We start from the raw sequence: 23,330 nt of genomic DNA on the forward strand, positions 1-23,330 counted from the left end.
CATCAATATCCCTCCCACTTACTTTCCCATCTTGAGGAAATGGCAGTATTCTTTCCATTGCTCTGGCTGAAGCTGTGAAATTATTCTAGAAGCCTCTCAATACCCTTCATCCCAGCCAATGATGTGTTAATGTTGCTCCTTGGCTCCAACCTGCAATGGCTCCTCTCACTTGTACTTGCCTGGTCCTCTCTTACCTCTCTGATTTCACTGGCGTCCTTGCTGTTCTTGGAGCCCCAGGGTCTTTGCATTTGCTCTTCCCTCTGGCTGGAAAACTCTCCACCTAGATATCCCTACAGTTTTTGGCCTCATTTCCTTTTAGTCTTTATTCAAGGTCAAGTTGTTGGTCAGGACTACCCTGGTCACCCTAAAATTTCAGTCTCTACCTCGACACATCTTATCTCCTTTCTTTGATTTCCTTTTCTTCTCAGCATCTAACCAGCATCTAAAACCTATATATGTTTTGCCTGTTTATCTTCTCTATTATTTGTAGCCCTCGCTAAAATAGAAGATCTAGGCGGGCAGGGATTTTTGTCTGTTTAGTTCACTAGTGGAGTCTCAGCAGTTAGAGCAATGCCTGCCACAGAGTGGGTCCTCGATGAGTATCTATAGAGCGAATCATAAAATGGGCCACCCTGTCCCTAGGCACGAGTCCAAAGATCTCTCCAAGTTATTGGTGTCTCCTGTCCTTGAGAGCTCCAGCAACCCATCTGGGGCAGTCTGCTGCTAGCTGTGGTCCAGCTGAGCAGAGCAAACGAAAAAGACACCTTTTCCTTTCCTGAAGGGCATTTTGTGGCTCATACGGACAGCAGTGCATTTTTAGATGCGAGCCTTAGTGTTTGGAGGACGAGAGGCTGAAAAGCAAGCCGCTCAGCCACTTTCCATTCAGGCTTCCTCCTGAAGGTGGTGTGAGGATGCTGGGGTGGTGCTCCGGATGCTAACTAATAGGGCTCAGACCCTGGCAAGTTACATGAGCCCCTGTGCCTCAGTTTCCTACGTGTTATGGGTAGAAGTGCACCTTCACTCTGGAGTGTTCTGAGGATTAAACGTGGTGATTATCTCAGACACTTGGTGAGGCGCTGTGTGCTCAGTGGTCTGGATGAACGTAACAGTGTTGTTTGGTGTGTAAAGTAATGGGGGCAAGCCCTTCCTCATTCCTCACTCACATTAGGAAAGAGTTTGGGATGAGCTGGGGTCAGAGAGAACACGGGAGGAACATTTGTGTTTTGGAGGCAGCTTTGGAGGTCCAGAGGTTCAGATGGGGGACAGAAAGGACATTTGACCCTCACCCTTACTTTCATCCAGTCTTTTCCCATGCGCTAATTGAGCACCTACTGTTTGCAGGCCCTCTGCCTAGTATAGTTCTGGAGTCTAAAGAAGCAGCCATGTGTCCCACCACCAGGCAACATCTCCCACTTCCTTTCTCTGGGCCTCAGTTTCCTTTGGTGCCAAACAGGATAACACCAGCACCTTCCTTCCTTCACAGGCATTTGTGAGCTTGGGGGCAGCTACCAGGTGTGGGAACCCTGTGCCAACCATAAAGCGGGGTGGCCTTGGGAGAGGGTGTAGGCTGGGGTGTGGTGATGCGTTGCTGTGCTGAGAGGCACGGCTGGTGGGGCCGAAGGAAGGAAGGCGGCCGTGCTCGGCCTGGGCTGGGTGCTCTGACCATCCGGCCCCGGGCAGTGGATGGGGGAGACATCAGCTGCACGGGAGGGGGTCGCTGGCCCGTGCCACTTGTTCCAATCACGGGACATCCTGTCATAAGCAGCCGGGGCTTGGGAAGCCTGATTTCCAACTCCCAGGATCCCTCACGAGGCCAGTCCTGTGAGGTCAGCTTCCTGGCCTGGCTGCCTGTGGGATCCTGTCACGCACCTCCTGGACAGCTGTCCTGCCCCTCTGGCCAGGCTTCGTCGAGAGGGAAGCAGAGGGCTCCTAGAGTTTCTCTGCTGGGAGCCTGAATGAGTTCAGTCTATGAGCTTCAGGTGTAGAAAACCAGACTTTCTAGATCACAGCTCATTGCCTCTTGGGAAGCCTAGCAAGTGCCCAGGAAGTATTCTCCTGAGAGTTTCCACCATGGTGATGTGCTGGGCAGCTCTGAGTGAGGGGAATAGGAAATGTGGCCTGGTACCACTGCCAAGGGAGTAAGAGAGGAGGAGAGGGTGCCTCGATGGTGCCGGCCCCGTGGGCTTCCAGGGGTTTATTCATTTGTCCTCACTCATTCACCAAACATTTATGAAATAGCCACTGTTCATCAGGAACAGCAGGCTATGTGGTTGGATAAAACAAAGAAAGAGGGCAACCCAAACCAACAGACACACCATTGTTATCTCAGGATGGATGCTCCTTTGGGGAACCACGGGGCAATGTGAGGGTACCCCCAGGGCTGAAAGTAGGGGAAGCACAGCTGTGATTCTTAGACGAGATGGCTCGTGAGTCACTCCTGAAGGACAGGAAGGGTTTATTTGTTTGTCTAACAGTGAGAGGAGCAAAGTGGGCAGCACAGTGTAGGCAGGAGCGTGTGCAGGTACATGGGGGCATGAGAGTGGCATGTTCTAGAAGGCTCTGGTGCAGTGTGGTTGAAGTAGGGGTGCAGGAGGTGGGCTCGCCAGGTCATGTGGATGCTTATATCCCCGCCCTGGAGCTTGGGCTTTCTCTGAAAGATGGTGAGGAGCCACTGGGCAGGTGTAAGCATCTGATTTGCATCCTGTGGCAGGCACAGAGGGGGTTGTAGGGGGGCGGTGGACCTAGTCCTCCTGGTGTTGTAGTGCAAGCTGGGAGTGTTGCGGGAGGGACCAGTTCTGGTGCTCTGAGCCTTCGTGGGGAGCAGCTGGGCATTGAAGGATGAGCAGAGGCTTTGGCAAAGATGGGAGTAAAGGGGGCAGGGGAGGATATTCCAGGTAGGACAGGCTAGAAAGTTTGAAAATTCAGGGCCTCTCTCTCTTTCTCGGAAAGAGAACTGTTTGGAGGAGGAGGTGGGGGGAAGGGGGCCCAGGGCCTGGCAGCTTTGCACTTCCTCTTGCTTGAGACCTGCCTGGGATCTCTCAGGGGAATTCACAGCGGAGGTGGAACCAGACATCTGAGGGCGGGGTTCTCCCCAGTCCCCCCTCTAACCAGCCACTTGCTCCCCGCCCACTGTTGCACTTCTTGAGCTTGTGGCCTCTGCAAAAGAGCCCACGTCACCGTCACCGGGTGCTCTGAGCATGGATCTAAAGCAGATGCTGGCAAAATGGCTCTGGGGTGCTCAGTATTCATGTTGAGCATGGCTGTGCCCGCGCTCCCCCTCGCTACCCAAGCCTGATGAAAATGCTCATTCCTGGACAGGTCACGAAGGCTCCTGTCCCCACGCCCTCCTATACATACGTTCTCTTTTGCTCCGTCTGTGGGGAGGCCTCTTGCCTGGGTCCCCACTGCAAAGTTCAGCTCAGGAGTCACCTCGGGTAGTCATCCTTTCCTGACTCTTTCCCCCCACAACCAAGGGGACAGGGACTGGGTTTGGGTCCCCCTGTGACTACTCATTTTATGAACCCAATCAACCACTTCTGGGGAACTCACCAAGGATGCCATCTGCTGGTTCTAATCTCCCTCTGACCCCACTATGGCTTTTTTGTTCATTCTCTTTTTTGGCGGACGTCAACATGTTCCACTTTCACTTGCCCTTCCAACACCCATGATCTGAGGCCTCCCCAGGCCTCAGTTACTTCATCTCTTGAAGGGGGACACGAATGCTTGTCCTTCCTGCCTGACGGCTCCTCTCCTCTGGGGCTGCCTTCCCCAGCAGCTGCTTTCTAAGCCTTCCCTGAAGGAATCAAGCAGGCAGGCTGGGCCTTTGACCACAGAGCAGAAGTTAGGAGAACAGGCCAGAAATCTCCCGCCTCATGCCTCACAGTAGGGAAGACGTCACCGACACCTGGAACTGCAGGAGTGGATGAGCAGAGTTGTCCGTGTCCCCCTTCGCCACAGAAGCTCTTGGGTTTGTGGCTTTTCTGCTTGGGGCAGCAGAGAGCTGCTTGGAGCCTCAGGTGCCCAGGAGCAGACGGCCTCTATCACATGACCTTGGTGGCAGCTGTGTCACCTGTTATTTAGGCAGAGGGAGCGAGCCCAGGTGAGGAGCCAAAGAGAACCATTGTCAGCAGGTAAAAGCAGGTGTTGATCAGGCAGGGAGGTCAAGAGCAAGTGGCTGTGAGAAGCCAGAGGGGGAGGAAGCGGGGGGGTGGGGGGGCTGCTCCCCGCTGTGGGTCCTCCACTGTGGGTCCTCCCCGCTGGCTGTGCTGGAAGGAGCCTGCTCCCCATCCCCCAGGTCAGGGGTGGGATGGGAGGAAGAGCACAGAAGCCAGAAGGAAGCACAAGCATGCGCCCTGTCTGCTTCTCACTTGCCTCTTTCCGGGCTGGTCTGTTATGATCGTTCCAGGATGTGACCCAGGGGGCTTAGTTTCCTTTCTTCCACCTTGTGATAACAATGGCCTCTGTTTGTGCCCACAGTCGGCCGGCGGCCTGGACACTTTCCCTCCATTGTGTCATTTCACCCCGACGCCCACCCTGGAAGGCTGGGAGGGAGCCAGACCTGTCTGTCCTTCTGGTGGCCAGGCAGCTGTCACTGTGTGGAAGGTGGCCCTAAACCACCAGCCCCTGGGGACCCGTGAGGAAGGTGTCTCTCCACTGGGGTGGGATGTCATCCCCTCAGTGACTCTTCCCTTTACCCCAAGTGGGCTCGTGGGTGCTGGTGCCCCCGACCCCCCACCCCCAACTGCCTGTGAGCCTCTCTCCCGGTGCCTCCCACCTGTTCTCTGGGAAGCCTCTGTGCTGCTTTTCTAAGCTGTTCCTGACCCCCAGGGAACCCTGTCTCCCTAGCTGGGGGCCCCAGGGGCTCAGCCTACACTCTTATGTCTTTAACAAATAGAATCATTAAAAACAAAACAAAAACAAAAACAGCATATTTCCATCCATTTGATAAATAGAGAAAAGAAAAAAATGGCCCATGAACCCAATATCCTCAGAATATTTTAATGTTTTTTCTATCACCCTTTTTTTGCTGCATAATTTTTATTCAGTTAAATTATGTTTTATCAGACTTTCTGAGAGGCAAGCTTGTGCCAGGGGCGAGTGTACAGAGGTGAAAAAGACTGAGCACCTGTCCTTAAAATGCTCAGACTAGGGATGTGTGGGTGGCTCATTCAGTTAAGCGTCTGCCTTTGGCTCAAGCCATGATCCCAAGGCCCTGGGATTGAATCTCACATCAGGCTCCCTGCTCAGCAGAGAGTCTGCTTCTCCTTCTCCCTCTCCCTCTGCTGCACCCCCTGCTTGTGCTCTCTCACTCTCTCTCTCAAATAAATAAATAAAATCTTTAAAAGGAAAAAAAAAAAAAGCTGAGACTATATAGAGCCAGCTGTCTGGCTCTAACTCTTGCTCTTTTACCTACTAGCTGTGTGATGTAGGTCCCATGACTTTACCTCTCTGTTCCTTGATTTTCTCATATGTAAAACCAGGATAATCATATGTAAAACCAGGATAATAATGGTGACAATTTGGGGTGTCTGGGTGGCTCAGCGGTTGAGCATCTGCCTTCAGCTCAGGGCATGATCCTGGGGTCCTGGGATCGAGTCCCACGTTGGGCTCCCTGCATGGAGCCTGCTTCTTCTCCCTCTGCCTGTGTCTCTGCCTCTCTCTCTCTCTCTCTCTCTCTCTCTCTCTGTATCTCTCATGAATAAATAAATAAAATCTTAAAAAAAAAATAATGGTTAAAAATTTCATAGAGTGGTGGTACAGATTTTTTAAAAAGATTTTACTTATTTATTTGAGAGAGAGAGAGCATGCAAGCAGCGAGAGGGGCAGAAGGAGAGAGAGAGAATCTCAAGCAGACTCTCTGCTGAGCACAGCCCAAACTGGGGCTCTGTCTCACAACCCCAAGATCATGACCTAAGCCAAAATCAAGAATTAGATGCTCAACTGACTAAGCCACCCAGGCGCCCCGGGGCAATGGTCCAGATGAAAGATTGGTATATGTAAAGTTCTTGGACCAGAGCCAGATCACAGAGAGAGGCACCCGAGGGTTTGGTGTGATTAGTGTGATTAAGTGTACAGTCTGGCAGGAGGATGAGGGAGAGGAAGGACATAGCAAATAGATAAATCAACCTGGAGAGGGAAGGAGGCTCGAGACCCCATCACTTTCTGGAATTGTGCGTGGTGTGGAGCTGACAGGGTCAGTAGGACCTACTGGGAGAGGCTATGTAGGGAGGCAGGGGCCTAGCAGCCCACAAACACCCCCGGGAGTGTCATGGACCTGATGTCATAGGGTCATACCGCCACCACGTGCTTCCTGACCTGTAATCCTCACAATCATGGCTTTTGATGACCATGCGGTATCTCTGGAGTGAACGTATCACAATTTACAATTCCTATAATGTCAGTATAGAGATTGGTTCTGTACAGGCACACTGATATGCATGCCATGCCTTCCATCTTGGGGGTTTCTTTTCCAGGGACCAGTTCCCGTGTCTTCTCTTGGGGTCCCTCCCTTCTCCCCTGGCTCTGGAGAAGGGCGTGGGGACCCCAGCGCCTCTGTCCTCTCAGTTCCCAAGTGCAGAAGAAAGAAGGAACTTGACACAGGTCTAAACATTCTTAAGAATGTTCTCATGTGACCCGGGATTGAGTCCCATGTTGGGCTCCCTGCATGGAGCCTGCTTCTCCCTCTGCCTGCATCTCTGCCTCTCTCTCTCTCTGTGTCTCTATCAATAAATAAATAAAATCTTAAAAAAAAAGGATGTTCCCATGTAATCCTCATAGCACATTAGAGGGGAGCATTGTCCTCATTTAAAAAAAAAATATTTAGAGAGAGAGATAGAGCAGGGACAGAGGCAGAGGGAGAGAGAATCCCAAGCAGATGCTACAGTGAGTGCAGAACCCAATGTGGGGCTTGATCTCATGACCCTGAGATCACGACCTGTACCAAAAATCAAGAGTCAGATGCTCAACCGACTGAACCACTCAGGTGCCCTGAGCGTTGTCTTCATTTTAAAGGGGACATTGAGGCTCATTCTCTGCTCACACCACATCTTACTACCGATCATAAGAGGAAGGACTTTACAAAGCTCTGGGATGCTTTCAAAGCTCTGCAATCTAAGCCTTAGTTTCCTCGTGTGTCAAAGGGCGGGTAGTCAAAGAGCACTAATGCTTATTGAACATTTACTATCTGCCAGGTTCTGTTACTGGGCACTGTCGTGTTTCTTGTGTTACAGATAGAGACACAGAGGGGTTAAGTGACTTGCCCAAGGACATACAGCTGGTAAGGACTGGAGCAGTTTTGCTCCGGCTCTATGCCTCTTGCAGAGCATGAAAGGGGACAGTCGCGTCAGGTGCTTATCTCAGGGCCTGCTGCCTAGTAAGTGCTCAGTAAACGTCTCCTGGTACAATTATCATTATCGGCTCCTCCTCCCTGTAGAGGTGATTCTTTGAGGCTTCTTGTTATTCCTTTAATCCGTAAGCTTGATCCTCTCCTCAACAGCTGGCCCAGAGTGCGACGAGTGTCCCCTGACTGCTGATTCTCCTCCGGGGTGCCCACACTGCCCTGTCCCCTGTCCCGTTTGGCAGGTGACTTCCTGGCACAGAACCAGAGGGCAGCCTCTGTCTAAATGTCACGCAGCTTTGGTGGCACAGCCTTAGGAATGCAGTATATTTGCTGAGAACCTAGGAAAATATGAGACATCGAATTCTATCACCTGAACTGGGGACAGTTTCCACAGCAGAAACTGTGACCCTTTGAATCTGCAGCATAACATTTCCATCCCCACGCACCGCTGCCGTCGCAGTCGCTGTCTCTGAGTCTTTTCGTTCACGTTCATTTCCGTGAACCCAGCACTCGGTTTCGTGTCCTCTCCGAGCTCCTTGGTAAGGCAGTGAGAAAGGCACCAGACATTGGAGGCCCATGCCCAAAGTCCGTCCCCCCACCCCCGACGGGGTGTGGGACGATCTTGGTCCCCTGCTTGTATCTGGTCGAGACGGGACACTAGTTTTAGTTGTGGAATTGGAATGACTCAGGCCAAGCTTCCTTTTCTTTTCTTGTTATTTTTTTTAATACTTTATTTATTTATTCATGAGAGAGACACACACACACACAGAGAGAGAGAGAGAGAGAGAGAGAGAAGCAGAGACACAGGCAGAGGGAGAAGCAGGCTCCATGCAGGGAGCCCGATGTGGGACTCAATCCCATGGCCCCGGGATCACAACCTGAGCCAAAGGCAGACGCTAAACCACTGAGCCACCCAGGTGTCCCCATGCCACGCTTTCTGAATGCTAGGATGTCAGTGCTTGACTTCACAGGGGAGAACCCCTCCATCTGGACAGAACAGGGTCGTCTGTGATGTGCATTCACATCTGCCATCCCTCCTGGAGCGATATGGTCCATGCTCCAGAAGAGGAGGCTGAGGCCCTGATGGGGACACTGGCCAGGAAGTGGGACAGTCCTGGGCCTCTGTGTGTGGTGGCCACTCTGTAACTTCAGGCCTTCTTACCCTGACTCAGTGCCATCTCTCTTTCTCCCCTCTCCTTTCCAGGTCCCTCCTGGCACAGGATCCAGGAACAGCACTGGTGGGGAGCCATCTGGGAGCCCATGCAGGAAACCTGTGCGTGGTGAGGTGGGCATGGGAGACCACGCCCGGCTGACCAGAGACTCCATTTTCTTCCAGACTGAGGGAGCAGGCGGCGGGGCCTCCTCACCTGCCCCACAGAAAATGCAGTTCTTCGGCCGCCTGGTCAATACCCTCAGTAGTGTCACCAACTTGTTCTCAAACCCGTTCCGGGTGAAGGAGGTGGCTGTGGCGGACTACACCTCAAGTGCCCGGGTTCGGGATGAAGGGCAGCTGATTCTGTTCCAGAACATTCCCAATCGTACCTGGGACTGCATCCTGGTCAACCCCAGGAACTCACAGAGTGGATTCCGGTGGGTGACAGTCAGTGGCCACACATGCTTCTCTCCTTTGACCTCTCAGACTGGAGGTCCCCTGGCCAAAAAGCAGCTTCTATGGGCCCAACATTTGAGGGTTCTGGAAAAGGGTGGGAGAGGGTGGGGAGAAGGATCTCTTAGACTCTGCACCTTCTGGCCCATCAGGGTCCCCCAAGCAGGGGCATGAGGATAGAAGGTGGGTCAGGCTGGCCCCCTGCAGATGGAGGAAAAGCTGAGAAGGGTCAAATTCGATAAGGCCCAGGGATCACCTATAGCCCTGGGTCTTTTTTTTTTTTTTTTTTTTTTTTTAAGATTTTATTTATTCATGAGAGACACAGAGAGAGAGGCGAGAGAGGCAGAGACACAGGCAGAGAGAGAAGCAGGCTCCCTATGGAGAACATGACATGGGACTCGATCCCAGGACCCCAGGATCACGACCTGAGCCAAAGGCAGATGCTCAACCACTGAGCCACCCAGGCGTCCCAGCCCTGGGTCTCTAAAGGCATGACTGTCCTCGTAGGGACCAGCCAACATGTGTTCAGGAGACCATAAAGGGGTAGACAGTGGTCACCTTTCAGGACATGCTGGGTCTCCCGTGGGCTTGGAGGAAGTGGTAGGAAGTCAGAACAGGGCTGAGGGATCTGAGCCAGCTGCAGGGCTGATTGGCAGAAGGGCAGAGGAGTGGCCAGGCACCCAAAATGCAGGGTCCAGAGGAGCTTGGCAGACCGGCCCTGAGCTGAGCAAGTGCTGATGGGCCTTACTCCCTTACTCTATTCATTCACTCATCTTGCCACCCAGCCATCCATCCCTTCACCAGGCACCAGGCACCTGCAGTAGCTCGGGAGTCCCAGGCCCTGGGCCAGACCCAGCTGGTGCTGCGAGATGACAAGATACGCTCTGTGCCCTGACGTGCTGTCTTTGGTGGAGGTCACATGCCAGGCAGGCATTGTAACCAGCATGTGAAGAGAGCTGTGGCAGAGCCGACAGTGGGGACAGAAGTGGGCAAGCCCTTCCTGGTGGGCTACTTGGAGCCTGGAGAAATGAGTAGGAATGTGTCTGGCAGAGGAAAGTGGGTAAGGTCGTTCTAGACATGCAGAGGCAAGGGGGGTCAGGGGGTACCCAAGGGCTGATGGCCCCGGGACTGGATCCCCAGTGGGCGCAGGGCTTTGGCAAAAATTGAGGCTGGAGGGAACCTCTAGGGTCATTCCAATTGAGGAGGCGTGGCAGCAGGAGTCTCAGAAAGTGGCAAACTGGGAGTCAGGATCCACCCAACAGGAAGAGAGTAGAGGAGGCCAATCGGGAGAATTCATGTCTAGTCCCACAGGGAACTGAGGCGGAAGCCTCCACAGTGGGCTGTTGGGCTCAGCAGCTAGTCCGGACACCAGTTTTGACACGGCAGAGGTGGTGCACACTGTGGGCACAGGTGGGCCTGAGCTGATGGCCATCTGGCTGGCCTTGGTCAGGACAGGGCAGGTTTCCACCTGTGGCTCTGGAACCTCTCTGTAGGCTCACAAGCTGAGGGCTGCTGATGGGAATGCACAGCTGAGCAGGGCAGTGGGTCCACTCTCTGGAGGGCCACTCAGCCTTACTTTTCAGTTGCTGCCCTGGGGGCTCCACCAACTGCCATCACCAAGTCCTGGCAGCTGTCAGTGTCTCTCAATAGGATTCCAGATCTGTCCCAGCAAGCTCAAGCCCCACTGCAGGCAGACTTCCATCCCAGGGAGTTAAACTCTTTGCCAGCAGTTTATTAGCTACATGTTTATTTACCCTTAATTGGGGGGCACATTATAGTATGGTATATTAGCACATCCTCCGATGACCTGTCGAGGTAAGCAAGGAAGACAGTATCCCATTTTACAGATAAGAAAACAGAGATGCAGGAGGATAAGTGAGTCATTCAAGGTTGCATGGGAAGCAGTGAAGAAACAGAATCTGTGTCTTCTGGCTCCTAAGCCATTTCTTTTTTCTGTGCCGCTGTGTTTTCTGTGTGTTTGGACAGAACAGGGAGCGTTGGGTGGGGTTTCAAGCCAAGCACGCATCTCCTCTCAGAATTCCTGACATCCCTCACTTGGCTTTGGACTCTTTTTCTTCTTCTCACCTGCTCCCACCCAAGCATTTCTGCTTCAGCAGATGGCATCACCATCCCTGTACACGCTGTGTAGCCCAGAAGCCCGGGATCAATCCCTGATTCTTCGGGCTCCCTCCACCGCAGATCCAGGTCCTTACTGAATTCGGTTGGGCTCCCCTGCCAAACATATCTTGAATCTGCTGTTCCTTCTCCATCAATTATGTTTGGGTTTGGCTTGAGTGATAGGAAGCCCAACACAATAGTCCCCAAACAGGATGGCATTTTAGTTTTCTCCTAAGTGACAACCGCTGCAGAGGGGGCTAGTGTGGCAGTTCTGCTCCCCCCGAGGCCCCAGGGGCCCAGGCTCTTGCTGTCTTGTTGCTCCACCATGTGTGGCCTTCGTTCTGTAGGCCACTGCATGGTCCCAGATGGCCACGCCAGATCCAGGCATCACAGCCACCTTTCCAGTCAGCAGGAAGGTTTAAGGGGCTTCTTGGAAGTGGCACACATGCCTTCCATCTGAATCCCATTGGCCAGGACCTAGTCATATGGCCACAACTAACTGCAAGGGAGGCTGGGAAGTGTGGCCTGTATCCCAGCCACCTGCCAGTCCAAAATCCGGGCTCTTGTTTTCTCCATTTTGCTGCTGGTTCTCTTTGTAGACCACGGTCATTGTACACACAGACTCCAGCTGCACTCTGCTTCCCAGCCTGTTGCTTGGCCTGTAGTCTTGCTCTCCTCACATCTTCTTCCAAGTTGCTGTCAGAGTGATCTTTCTAGAAGACAAATCTGATCGCTTACTCCCCTGCCTCACTTTTTGAAGAACTCCCTATTTCCTTAACCTATCACCTGCTTAGCTCAGGTTGAAAGGGCTCATGTGATCAAGCCTTGCTTTCTCCCCTGGTCTCAGCTCTTACCACCCTGTGTTCCGGCCTTCACCTAGACTCTTATGTCATTGGCCTAGAATATTCACCCCTTCTTGGCCTGCCTCACTTTTGCTCACCTTTGCCTGACCTTCAAGCTAGAGTAGGCACTGCTGCTTCGTGTCCTGTAGTACTCCATCCCCATGCTCAGTAGACCACCTTCCTGGTAGACCACAAACCCCATGAGAGTAGCAGCTGTGTCTGTCTTGTTTGCCCCAGTACAACCCCCAGCACCCAGCAAGGAGCCTGGCACCCATAGGTTTGTGCCATGAGGGTGACGTATTCACACAGCTTCAGCAATATTGGCAGAGGCCCGATGTGTGCCGCGTCCCCTCTCCAGGACTAGAGGCTTGTTGGATTCAAGGCAGTCAAGGGAGTGAGCTGGGAAGCAGGAGGGGCGGTTATGAAGAGTTGCAGAAATAGCAATGCCAAGGCCTGGGGTGTGACCACAGAGTGAGGGCCTGGGCTTCTAGGGGCAGCCATCTCCGGGGTCTCCCTGCCACTCCCAGCCCCCTGAAGTTTTATTTATTTATTTTTTTAAAATATTTTATTTATTTATTCATGACAGACAGAGAGAGAGAGAGAGGCAGAGACACAGGCAGAGGGAGAAGCAGGCCCCATGCAGGAGCCCGACGTGGGACTCGATCCTGGGTCTCCAGGATCACACCCTGGGCTGAAGGCAGCGCTAAACCGCTGCGCCACCGGGGCTGCCCTCCCCTGAAGTTTTAGAAGAAAGGTTTGGTTTACTAGACTTCCTCTAGGTGCTGAGGTTCTGTCTTTTTTTTTTTTTTTTTTTTAAGATTTATTTATTTATAAGAGAGAGAAATAGCGTGAGCAGGGGGAGGGGCAGAGGGAGAAGGAGAATCCTGGAGCAGACTCCCTGCTGAGTGGGAGCCCAAGACAGGATGTGGGGCTTGATCCCAGAACCCTGAGATCGTGCCCTGAGCAGAGATCAAGAGTTGGCCATCCAACCGACTGAGCTACCCAGGTGCCCCTGAGGTTCGTTCTTTCGTTCTTTCTTTTTTGCGGGAGGCTTTAGTGGGTGATGGAGGGATGTCGTATTGGGATGTCGTGGAGGGAGGAGTGAGGTTAGTGCTGAGGGGTGCCGAGCCTTAATAATTCCTACATTCCTTCCTTCTTCCTTCATTGTACTGATTCTGTCTTTTTCTTTCTTTCTTTCTTTTTTTCTTTCTTTCTTTCTTTCTTTCTTTCTTTCTTTCTTTCTTTCTTTCTTTCTTTCTTTCTTTCTTTCTTTCAGATTTTATGTATTTATTCATGAGAGACACACAGAGAGAGGCAGAGACACAGGCAGAGGGAGAAGCAGGCTCCTGGTGAGGAGCCCAATGCAGAACTCGATCCCAGGACCCTGGGATCACGACCTGAGCTGAAGGCAGATGCTCAGCCACTGAGCCACCCAGGTGCCTGGGGTTGTCTTTTAAAGGTCCCCTTCTGCCTGGAGAGCTCCAAACTTCCCCAGAGTCCAGCATTGTGTGCAAGGGAAATGCCGAGGTGTGCTCAGGCTCCAGGTAGATATGTCCCTGTTCCTCATGCAGCCGCAGCACTTGGGGGGGGGGAGGGGAGGGAGTCAGCATCTTCTGAATACTTTGAATACTTGGGTTTTATTACCTAACCACCTGTGACCCCTTATCCCCAGTATCGTACTGGGTGGAGAGATCGGGCCCTGGCGGTTACTGAGGGCAACATCAACAAGAATAGTATCTCCTACTGTGTGTGAGGCATCAGGGTCTAAATATTAACTGAGCACGTGCTCACAAACAGCCCAGAAGTGGGGGTATTACCCCATCCTACAGAAGAGGAAACGCCCCTCAAAGAATTTCAGTAACTTGCCCAACTCACATAGCTGGTGAGCCATGGAGTTGGGGTTCAGATCCAGCATTCTAACTCCAGACCCACCTCTTCCTTCTCTCCACTAGGGCCACTTTGCAGTGTGGCACTGGGCAGGACTCTCCTCCCCCGGGCTCATCCTGCTCCCCACCTCCCGCCCCAGCCTGGGATATGGTCCAGAGCCCTGGCTCTTCTGTGTGGGCCCCAGGGTGGTCCCTGGTAGCAGTGTGTGTACGTGATGATAATCACCCATACTTAATGTTCCTGCTATGAATTAATCATTTACTACTGACATTTGCTAGTGGCATGTGATATTTGATGAAACCTGCCAGCTCATCACTGGTATCTCAGCAGAAACAGGGCTGCACTTGCCAGGGATCCCAGAAACAATGATCAAAGCACGTGCGACATGTGATCTTTGCTTCTGGAAATGGGACTGGTTTTTGACGCCCTCCAAAATGGAGCTGCTGGTCAGCTCCTCAGACATGCTGAGTGGCCTGGGACCCGGCCTTGGACCCTGTGCTTGCTCCTTCCCCATTTATCCAGCCCACAGCCCAGCCTCTCCCAGCAGAGCTGAATATAGCAGCTCTGTCCTCCAGGGGCTCAGGCAGTAGCCAGAAAAGGTAGGTCCCTAAGCAGCCTGCAGGGGGATAACTGTTATAATGGGAACAAGTAAAGGTCTTAGGTTCCCCCAAACAGACCTCACCTTTTCACACTCCTTTATTTGTCCTGGCTTCCCTACCGCCCTGCTCTGTGAGCTGGTTCCCCCTCAGATCCGTACTTCTGTCGCTCCCCCTTGCCTTGGAGCACCTTGTGTCTGTTTGTACATCTGTCTCCCCACTAGACCGCAGGGCTCCTGAGGGACAGCTTCGGGGTCTGAGTCATTTCCCTTAATGCCCATTGCGGTGCCAGACACTTGGCAGGTCCATGCTGAGTGTTTGTTCAGTGGGCGATTGACCCATGTCCACTGAAGCTAGACGCGTGTTTGCTAGGAAGGGTTGGAAGGGGCCTCTGGGGGTAGTTGGGTGGGAGATGGACCTAAAAGGGGGAGGCAGATTTCACCTGGAGCAAGGGCTCTGCAGGGAGAGGCACATCAGGGGTGGGCACAGAGCGACAGGGATGGAGGAGGAGCCCTTGGGAGGACCGGTGAGGGAGGGCTGGTGCTCGGCCCCGAAGCGGGGGAGTTAGCTACCTCTCTAGCCTAATGGTTCTTTGCCCATTTGTTGGTCCAGGACCCCACTGAACGTCCCGGGGAAACCTTCCACCTCCAAATGCACAGACACACATTTGTGTGCTATTTCCTGAAGTTCACTGCCCCCCTGAGGCTCATCCACAGGCCATTCCAGCCAAGGCAAAGGCTCCCCAGAGCTGATGCCAGCTGGCTTTTGTCTGGGGGCGCAGTTCTAGAAGAAAGGGAAGACAGCCTTTTTTTTTTTTTTTTTTTAAGACAGCCTTATGAGTCCTGCAGGTCCTCCACTTTTTCTCTGAATCTCTTTCATCCCTAGCTCTAAACCAAACCTGGTTCTCCCCTGAGGGCCTCAAGCGATTTCTCTTCTGGTGTTTCCCCCACTGGGTCTGGAGGTGGAATGGGAAGGGTGGCCCTTGCCCACCAGCCTTGAAATTCACACCATCCTGTGATTGGGAGAGAAATCTCTCTCCTCTCCCTGCAGCCACAGACCCAGCCGTCCCCACCGCGGTCCCTGTCCCCACCGTGGTCCCTGTCCCTGCCATGGTCTGTCCCTCTCAGTACTTCACTTCTTGCTCTGCTGGAACTCGGCGCCTGTCGACAGGGAAGAAGATGAAACAAGTGAAGAACAAATAACATGAGCGGGAGTGTAAAATGAGAGCGTGTGGTGTCACATGTTTGCTTCCTTGGCAAAAACCCAACACTAGTTAATTCCAGTTCTCCAATGGCTGGTGGGGCCCTCCAATGTTTGTTGTGATGATTTCTACTCCCAGGCAGGCTGGCTTATGACGGTAATTATGTCACCTAAACTGACCTCCTGAAGGAAGCGACACGGATAGAAGCAACTAACGAGGGACGCAGAAGAACAAGAAGGGAAGACGTGTGGACACGGGTGAGAGAGAGCACAGAAAGTACAAGCCCTGCCCGGAAAGGGAGCCGTAAAGGGACGAAACCGAAACAAACACAGACGAAGATATAAAGACGCACAGGCGATCCGGAAAGAGCGAGGACGCACAGAAAGCAAAAGGAGAAGACAAAAAGGAGCCGGACCACGGAGAGAGTAGGAAAAGAAAAGAACGAGAATAAAAAGAAATGATGGGAAGAGAGAGAAAAAAGAAAGAAGAAAGGAGAAGAGGAAAGAGAGAGGAAAAGAAAAGAAAGGAAAGAAGAAAAGAAAAGAAAGGAAAGGAAAGAGAAGAAGAAAGAAAGAAGAAGAAAAGAGGAACGGAAAGGAAGCCACAAACGAGAAAATAAATGAATCGGCACAACCTCCCCTTTCCCTCCCTTCCCTCCCCTCCCTTCCCCCTCTCCTCTACCTCCTCCTCTGTCCCTCTCCCTCCTCCCTTCTCCTCCTCCTTCCTTCTCCCTCCTCCCCCACTCTGTGCTTACCTGTAGCTGGTGAGCGCCCCCACCCTGTGCTGCCCACACCTGCACCCACACACTGTGCCTCCCTGTTGTCACTGTAGAGGCTGGTCCCTTCCCATCAAGGTCAGCATCCCTTCATCCCCTTCAGGACATCAAGTCAGCATTTCTTTCTTCTCTCCTCCCCGACTTCCCCCTCTTGACTAGGTATTTTCCATTGCTATACAAGTAGGCTGTCTTCTCTCTTTTTTTTTTTTTTTGTAATTTCATTCTTGCTTCCACGTTCCTCCCCAGGCACAGCCTCTATTCAGCTGTCCCTGATTCCCTCCTCCTGTTCTCTCTCTAAACTGGTTAAAAATAGGGAACTATGCCACACATGGAAAAGTACGCATAGCTCAGTGACGCATCACGGATACCTTGAACCAGCACTCGTGTCAAAACACTGCTGTGCCCCAGAAACCCCCTCTTTTGCTCCCTTGCCCTCCAAAGGTAACCCTGAACCTGGCTTGTATGGCAGTTGCTTCTGTGCCTGGCTTGTTTGCTCAGCACTTTGTGAGATTGATTAATTGGTTTTTTATTTTTATTTTATTTTTTTTATTGTTTTTTTAAAGATTTTATTTATTTATTCATGAGGGACACAGAGAGAGGCAGAGACAGAGGCAGAGGGAGAAGCAGGCTCCCTGCTGGGAGCCCAACACCAGACTCCATCACAGGACCCCAGGATTGCAACCTGAGCCAAGAGCAGATGCTCAACTGCTGAGCCGCCCGGTGCCTCTGTTTGTGAGATTTATGTATGTTTTTGCATATAACCAGTCCGACTTCTGTGCAGGACAGTTCCACTGTGTTAACTACATCACAGCCTCTATTCATTCACTGATGGGGATTTGGGCAGCTTTACTTTTCCTGGTGCGCATATGCACGCCTGTCAGGCATGTCTCGGGGAGTGGAATTGGTGAGCTGACTCCATACACCTCCTCAACTTCAGCGGATAATGCCCATCTGGTTTCCTCCTGGCCGTGAAGGAGATTCCTGTTGCTTCATATCCTGTGTTGCTAGTTAAAAAAAGAGTATCATTCTGTTGGGTGTGTTGTGGTGTGTTATTGTGGCTTTGGTGTGCCTTGGCCTGGTGACATATGAGTTTGAGCACCTGTGGATAAGTTGATGAACCATTTGGCCCTTCAGTGAAGTAGCTGCTCCAGTACCCTTGAACACTTAAAACATAGGGTTCTTTTTCTTACAGAGCTTTAGCATCTCTCTTCAGGTACACACCTGCTGTTGGTTACGTGTGTTGCAGCCATGCCCTAGTGGCTTGCTGTTGTGCTTTCTCCACACTGTCTCTGGATAAACAAGAGTTCTTAGTCTCAAGGAAGTTAGAGTCACTCATCTTTTCCATTTGCTTTCATGTACTGTTTAGCAAAGTCCTTCTCTACCAGGAGGGGTGGAGGATATTTCTCTGTAGTATCTTCCAGAAACTTTATTGTTTTGCCTTTGGTGACTAGATTGATTATCTGCCTGGAATTGACTCCTGGGTCATCACCCCTACCGTCAGGGGGTAGATGTTCTCAGGCCTCAGCTGAAGGCCTTGGTTTACTACGGTCCCTCCACCTGGCGGGCCTTGAACTTGAATGTCTGTGTCGCAAGGACTGAAAGACCGCCACAGTTTCCGCTCCACTCTGGGTCCTCTTCTGCTGCTGTTTTCTGTTCCGTTTCTTGACATCCTGCTCTGCCTAGCTTAGGAGAGAAGATTGCATGCAGAGCTTTGGGCTCACTTCCCTGGGGTTTCCTCAAGTTCTGGCCTCCTTGACAGCTCTGGATGCCGGCTTCGCTCTGCCCAGCCTAGTGGGGCTGCTAGTTTGCTATAAGCTCCTCTGCCCAGTCCAGAGGTGGAAGGTTCCTTCGCATGATACAGAATATTTACATTACCACCGACTAAAAACATTTCCTAAATTTCTCCATGACCTCTTGCTTGCTTGAACTGTGGATAGCTTATATGTATCTTGCTTCATTTTCAAATGTATGGGAAACTTTTCATTCTCTTTTTGTTATCCATCTTTTGCTTAGTTTCATCATGGTCGGAGAACATGGTCCAAATATTTTCTTCGAAATTTGCTCACGTGTACTTTATGGCCCAGCTTATGTCCAGTATTTCTGACTTTGGTTCATGTGGCTGGAAAAGAACGTGTATTCTGTAGCTGGTAGGAATAGTGTTGTCATATATGCCTGCCAGGTCAGGTTTACTGATTCTAGATCCAATAAGGACTTTTTTTTGTTTCATTGTTTATGAGTAGTAAAAGTTATTAAAATATTTCAGTGTGATGGTAGATTTGTTTAGTTGGGGTTTTTTTTATGGAATTATGGATGATTTGGTTGTTTTCTTTTTCTTTTCTTTTATTTTTTTAAAGATTTTATTTATTTATTCATGAGACACACACAGAGCGAGAGACAGGCAGAGACACAGGCAGAGGGAGAAGCAGGCTCCATGCAGGGAGCCCGACGTGGGACTCGATCCAGGGTCTCCAGTATCACACCCTGGGCCAAAGGCGGCGCTAAACCACTGAGCCACCCAGGCTGCCGATTTGGTTGTTTTAAAAGATATCCTTTTTAAAAATTTTTTTGTCAAGTTTGACTTAATTTTGAAGCTTTATTATGAAGTGCACATTTAATTTATAATTGCCATATTTTCCTAGTGGGTTGAAACTGTGAGTTGTTTCCAGTAATGCTTTTTGTTTCTGGTAATGCTTTTTACTTTAAATTCTGCTTTGTCAGGGATCCCTGGGTGGCGCAGCGGTTTGGCGCCTGCCTTTGGCCCAGGGCGCGATCCTGGAGACCCGGGATCGAATCCCACGTCGGGCTCCCAGTGCATGGAGCCTGCTTCTCCCTCTGCCTGTGTCTCTGCCTCTCTCTCTCTCTGTGACTATCATAAATAAATTAAAAAAAATTAAAAAAAAATAAATAAATTCTGCTTTGTCTCATATCCATATAGCTTCATGGGCTTTTTAAAAAATTAGTATTATATTGCATAATATATGTATATATTATATATCTATATGGGTGTATATATATATATATAATTTCTTTGTATTTTAATGTTGTTAAGAATGTGGAGTTGTCTTTTCTTTCCCTCCTATTATCCTTGTCTATTATTCCTTATAATGACTTGGAACATTTAGTTTATTTCTGCTTAATATAATTCTGATATATTTGAGTCTAAACCTGTCATCTTGCTATTTTCTTGTTGTTGTTCTGCCTGTTTTATTTTCTTTTTGTCTTTGTATGCATCTAGTTTTTTGTTTTGTGTTAGATAGCTTTACTCAGATGCAGCTTTCAAAAAATGAAATTTATCATAGCGGGTAGCATTTGGGGGACACCTGGGTGGCTCAGGTTGGGCACTCTGCCTTTGGCCCAGGGCGTGGTCCTGGAGTTCTGGGATCGAGTCCCACATTGGGCTCCCTGCATGGAGCCTGCTTCTCCCTCTGCCTGTGTCTCTGCCTCTCTCTTTCTGTGTCTCTCATGAATGAATAAATAAAAATCTAAAAAAAAAGAAAAGAATAGAAATGTAGCATTTGGTGAGTTTTGGTACAGGTGTGTGCCCACATGCCATCATGGCAGTCAAGATACTGAACATTCTGTGTTCTCCAAAATTCCCTCTATGCTCCTTTGCACCAAGTCCCCTGCACCCACCATAGCCCCTGGCAAACACTGATCTGCTTTCTAGTACTCTGGTTCTGCCTTTTAATAATACAGCATGTAGTCATATGATTTTTTTGTTTTTCACTTAGCATAATGGTTTTGCAATTCATGATCAAGCATTTTCTTATGATCTTGTTTGTTCCCTCCCTGTCGATTTGGAAGTTATGTATTCTGTTATTCTCTTTTAGTGATAGCTGTTGGGGGGCAGTTCGTGGATTTCTCCTCGGTCTGTACATCTTGCAAGCAGAGACATTGACTTCTTTTGTTCCAGGCTATCGTTACAAGGATATTTGCATAGCAAGCATCCTTAGAAGATAGAGATCAGGTCTTTCCCTGGAGCAGAGGGGAGGTTTGCTTACTCTCTTGGGTAATAAAGATCGTATCATCCTCCAGAGCAAAGCTTTGACAGATCTGCTTATTAACCATGGTAGAAGATTCAAGTTCTGTACACTCAGGGTTTCTCTCTCCTAGCACAACATGAGCAGGTGTCACCTGGCCCTCTTCGTGTCACCCTGTGGGAACTAGATCCCAGGGAATTGGCACAAATGCTGAAACTGGCCACTGCTGGGGCTGTGAGTAATAAATTGCCCTTTGTCTTTGATCCAAGAATCTTGTTTCTTCTGCCAGTATTCATGAAACTGTGTCGGGCTAACTTGTTGGTTTGCAAGTAGGGCAAAATCTGAAACCTTCACAGTTCTTGATAGAACCTGAGAGATTGTAATACACATCCTTGGCCTTACTGAAGTATAATTGGTACTTTAGTGTCTTCCAGAACAAGAAATTAGGACTTTTTAACCCCATTTCTTCCCAGATGTGTGTGTATACGTGTGTGTGTGTGTGTGTGTGTGTGTGTGTATAATTATACTTTTATTTTAAACCCAGCAAGACATTATGCCAATGCTTATTTAGATTCACCCACATATTTACCATTTCATTTTTTTTCCTGGATCTTAAACCATCCATATAGGATTAAATTCCTTCTACCTCAAGAAAATCCTTTTATATTTCCTATCTTATAGGTCTGCTAATGACAAAGCCTCTCTCTTTTTCTCTTTGTTTGTTGACTAGAAACATTTTACTTATTTATTTTAAGTAATCTCTACATCTAGCATGGGGCTTGAACTCATGGGACTCTGAGATCCAAAGTCACATACTCTACCAACTGAGCCAGCCAGGCACCCCTGACTAGTGAAAGGTTTTACTTTAACTTCAGACCTAAAGGGAAGCATGCTACCTACAGAATTCTCATCGGTATTTACTTTTCTTTAGCTCTTTGAGAATGTGATTCCATTATCTCTGGTGTCCACTGCTGAGAAGCCGGCGTCAGTCTTTGAAGATAAATTTTTCCTCTGTTGTTTTTAATATTTTTCTTCACATTTTGTTTATAGCCATTGTAATTTGGTACATGTGTCAATTGTTCCTGTGTTTCAGCAATATGTGACCAATACATGTCCTCCTCAGTTACTGCTGTGTAACAAGCCATCCCAAAACTTCATGGCTTAAAACAACGATCTATTATTTAGACCACAAATCTGCAATTTGAGCAGAGTTCAGTGGGAAAAGCTCTCTTCCACTTTACATGGCATGAGCTAGGGTGTCTTGACTGTGGGATCCACTCCTAAGATGACTCACTCACCACTGGCAAGTTGCTGCTGGCTGTTGACTGGGAGTTCATCCAGGGCTAAGGGTCCAGGACCAAGAGTCATCCCTGCGGGTTGTGTCAGTTTCCGTGCCATGATAGCTGGGTCCCAAGAAAAAAGAGGTAGAAACTTCCAGTCTCTTAAGGCCTGGGACACTAGGGCAGCATCATTTCTGTGAATAGTCTATTGGTAAAGCAATTGCAGAGCCATATTAAAAGGTAAAGAGACGTCATGGGATAATGATATGAGACCTCATGTTTCAATGGGAGCAGCATCAGAGCTTGGGGGCCCTGTTCTAAAACCTTTACAAGATCCCTAAGTGGATTTCTGTATGTGTGCGTGCACACCCATGTGTGCAGGAGGGCTCATACATATTTTCAATGGCCATGACATTTTTTAAAAATCAATTTTGAAAAGTTCACAGACATCAACCCTTCAAATATGGCTTCTCTCCAGTTCCTTTTCTCTTCTGCTTTTGTGACTCCACTTATCTGTATGGTAGATCTCTTCATTACGTATTTTATGGCTTTTATCCACTTTCCTGCATTTTCCATCCTCTGGCCCTCCAGGTTCTATTCTGTTTACTCTCTTTTCTGTCCTGTCTTCCTGTTCACTAGTTTTCTCTTTAGCATTGTCCAGTCTTCTTTTATACCTGACCCCTAGGTTCTTCATTTTGGCAATTATATTTTTTAATTCTGTAATTCCCATGTTTAAACTAGTTTCAAGTTCTTTTACTTTTATTTTATTTTTAAAAGATTTTATTTATTTATTAGAGAGAAAGGGGGCAGGGGCAGAGGGAGAGACAGAAGCAGGTGCCCTGCTAAGTAGGTTGCCTGATGCAGGGCTGGATCCCAGGGCCCTGGAATCATGACCCAAGGGAAAGACAGACTCTAAACTGACTGAGCCACCCAGGTGCCTCCTTTTATTATTATTTTTTAAAAGATTTTACTTATTTATTCATGAGAGACACAGGCAGAGGGAGAAGCAGGCTCCATGTAGGAGGCCCAATGTGGGACTTGATCCCTGGACTCCAGGATCATGCCCTGGGCCAAAGGCAGGCACCAAACCACTGAACCACCCAGGCATCCCCTTATTTTTTGTTTTTAAAGATTTTATTTATTTATTTGAGAGAGAGAGAGAGGCAGAGATAGTGACAGAGATAGCAAGAGAGAGCCTGAGCAGGGAGGAAAGGCAGAAGCAGGCTCCTTGCTGAGCAGGGAGCCCAACCCGGGGCTGCATCCCAGGACCTCGGGATCATGACCTGAGCCGAAGACAGACATTTAACCAACTGAGCCACCCAGGTACACCAGTTTCAAGTTCTTTGCCTCAATTCTAAATCTTCTATTTTATCCTCTTGAATAGTATCGGTTATTTTATTTATTTATATTTTAAAATAAGCTCTACCAACTTACCCCCAATGTGGGGCTCGAACTCACTACTCCAAGATCAAGAGTCTCATGCTCTACTGACTGAGCCACCCAGGCACCCCTTATCATAGTTATTTTAAAGTTTGTGTCAGGGACGCCTGGGTGGCTCAGCAGTTAAGGCATCTGCCTTTGGCTCAGGGCGTGATCCCGGAGTCCTGGGATCCAGTCCCACATTGGGCTCCTCACAGAGAGCCTGCTTCTCCCTCTGTCAATGTCTCTGCCTCTTTCTGTGTGTGTCTCTCATGAATCTTTAAAAA

General features: G+C 49.8%; 1 protein-coding gene across 6 annotated transcripts in view; it reads left to right on the forward strand.

Annotated features, from left to right (window-relative positions):
- Positions 1-23,330, forward strand: part of PLA2G6 (phospholipase A2 group VI) — a 60,192-nt gene that overhangs the window by 2,138 nt on the left and 34,724 nt on the right. For 4 of the 6 annotated variants that reach the window (XM_038550611.1, XM_038550610.1, XM_038550614.1 and 1 more), the window contains exon 2: positions 8,544-8,929. In XM_038550611.1, coding sequence (XP_038406539.1) covers positions 8,631-8,929 — 299 coding nt within the window. In that variant the 5' untranslated portion in view covers positions 8,544-8,630. The remainder of the gene's footprint in view (positions 1-8,543; positions 8,930-23,330) is intronic. The other 2 variants (XM_038550612.1, XM_038550613.1) reach the window with 2 other exon arrangements.

This window comes from Canis lupus, chromosome 10 (genome assembly GCF_011100685.1).
Source record: "Canis lupus familiaris isolate Mischka breed German Shepherd chromosome 10, alternate assembly UU_Cfam_GSD_1.0, whole genome shotgun sequence".
Lineage (NCBI taxonomy): Eukaryota > Metazoa > Chordata > Mammalia > Carnivora > Canidae > Canis > Canis lupus.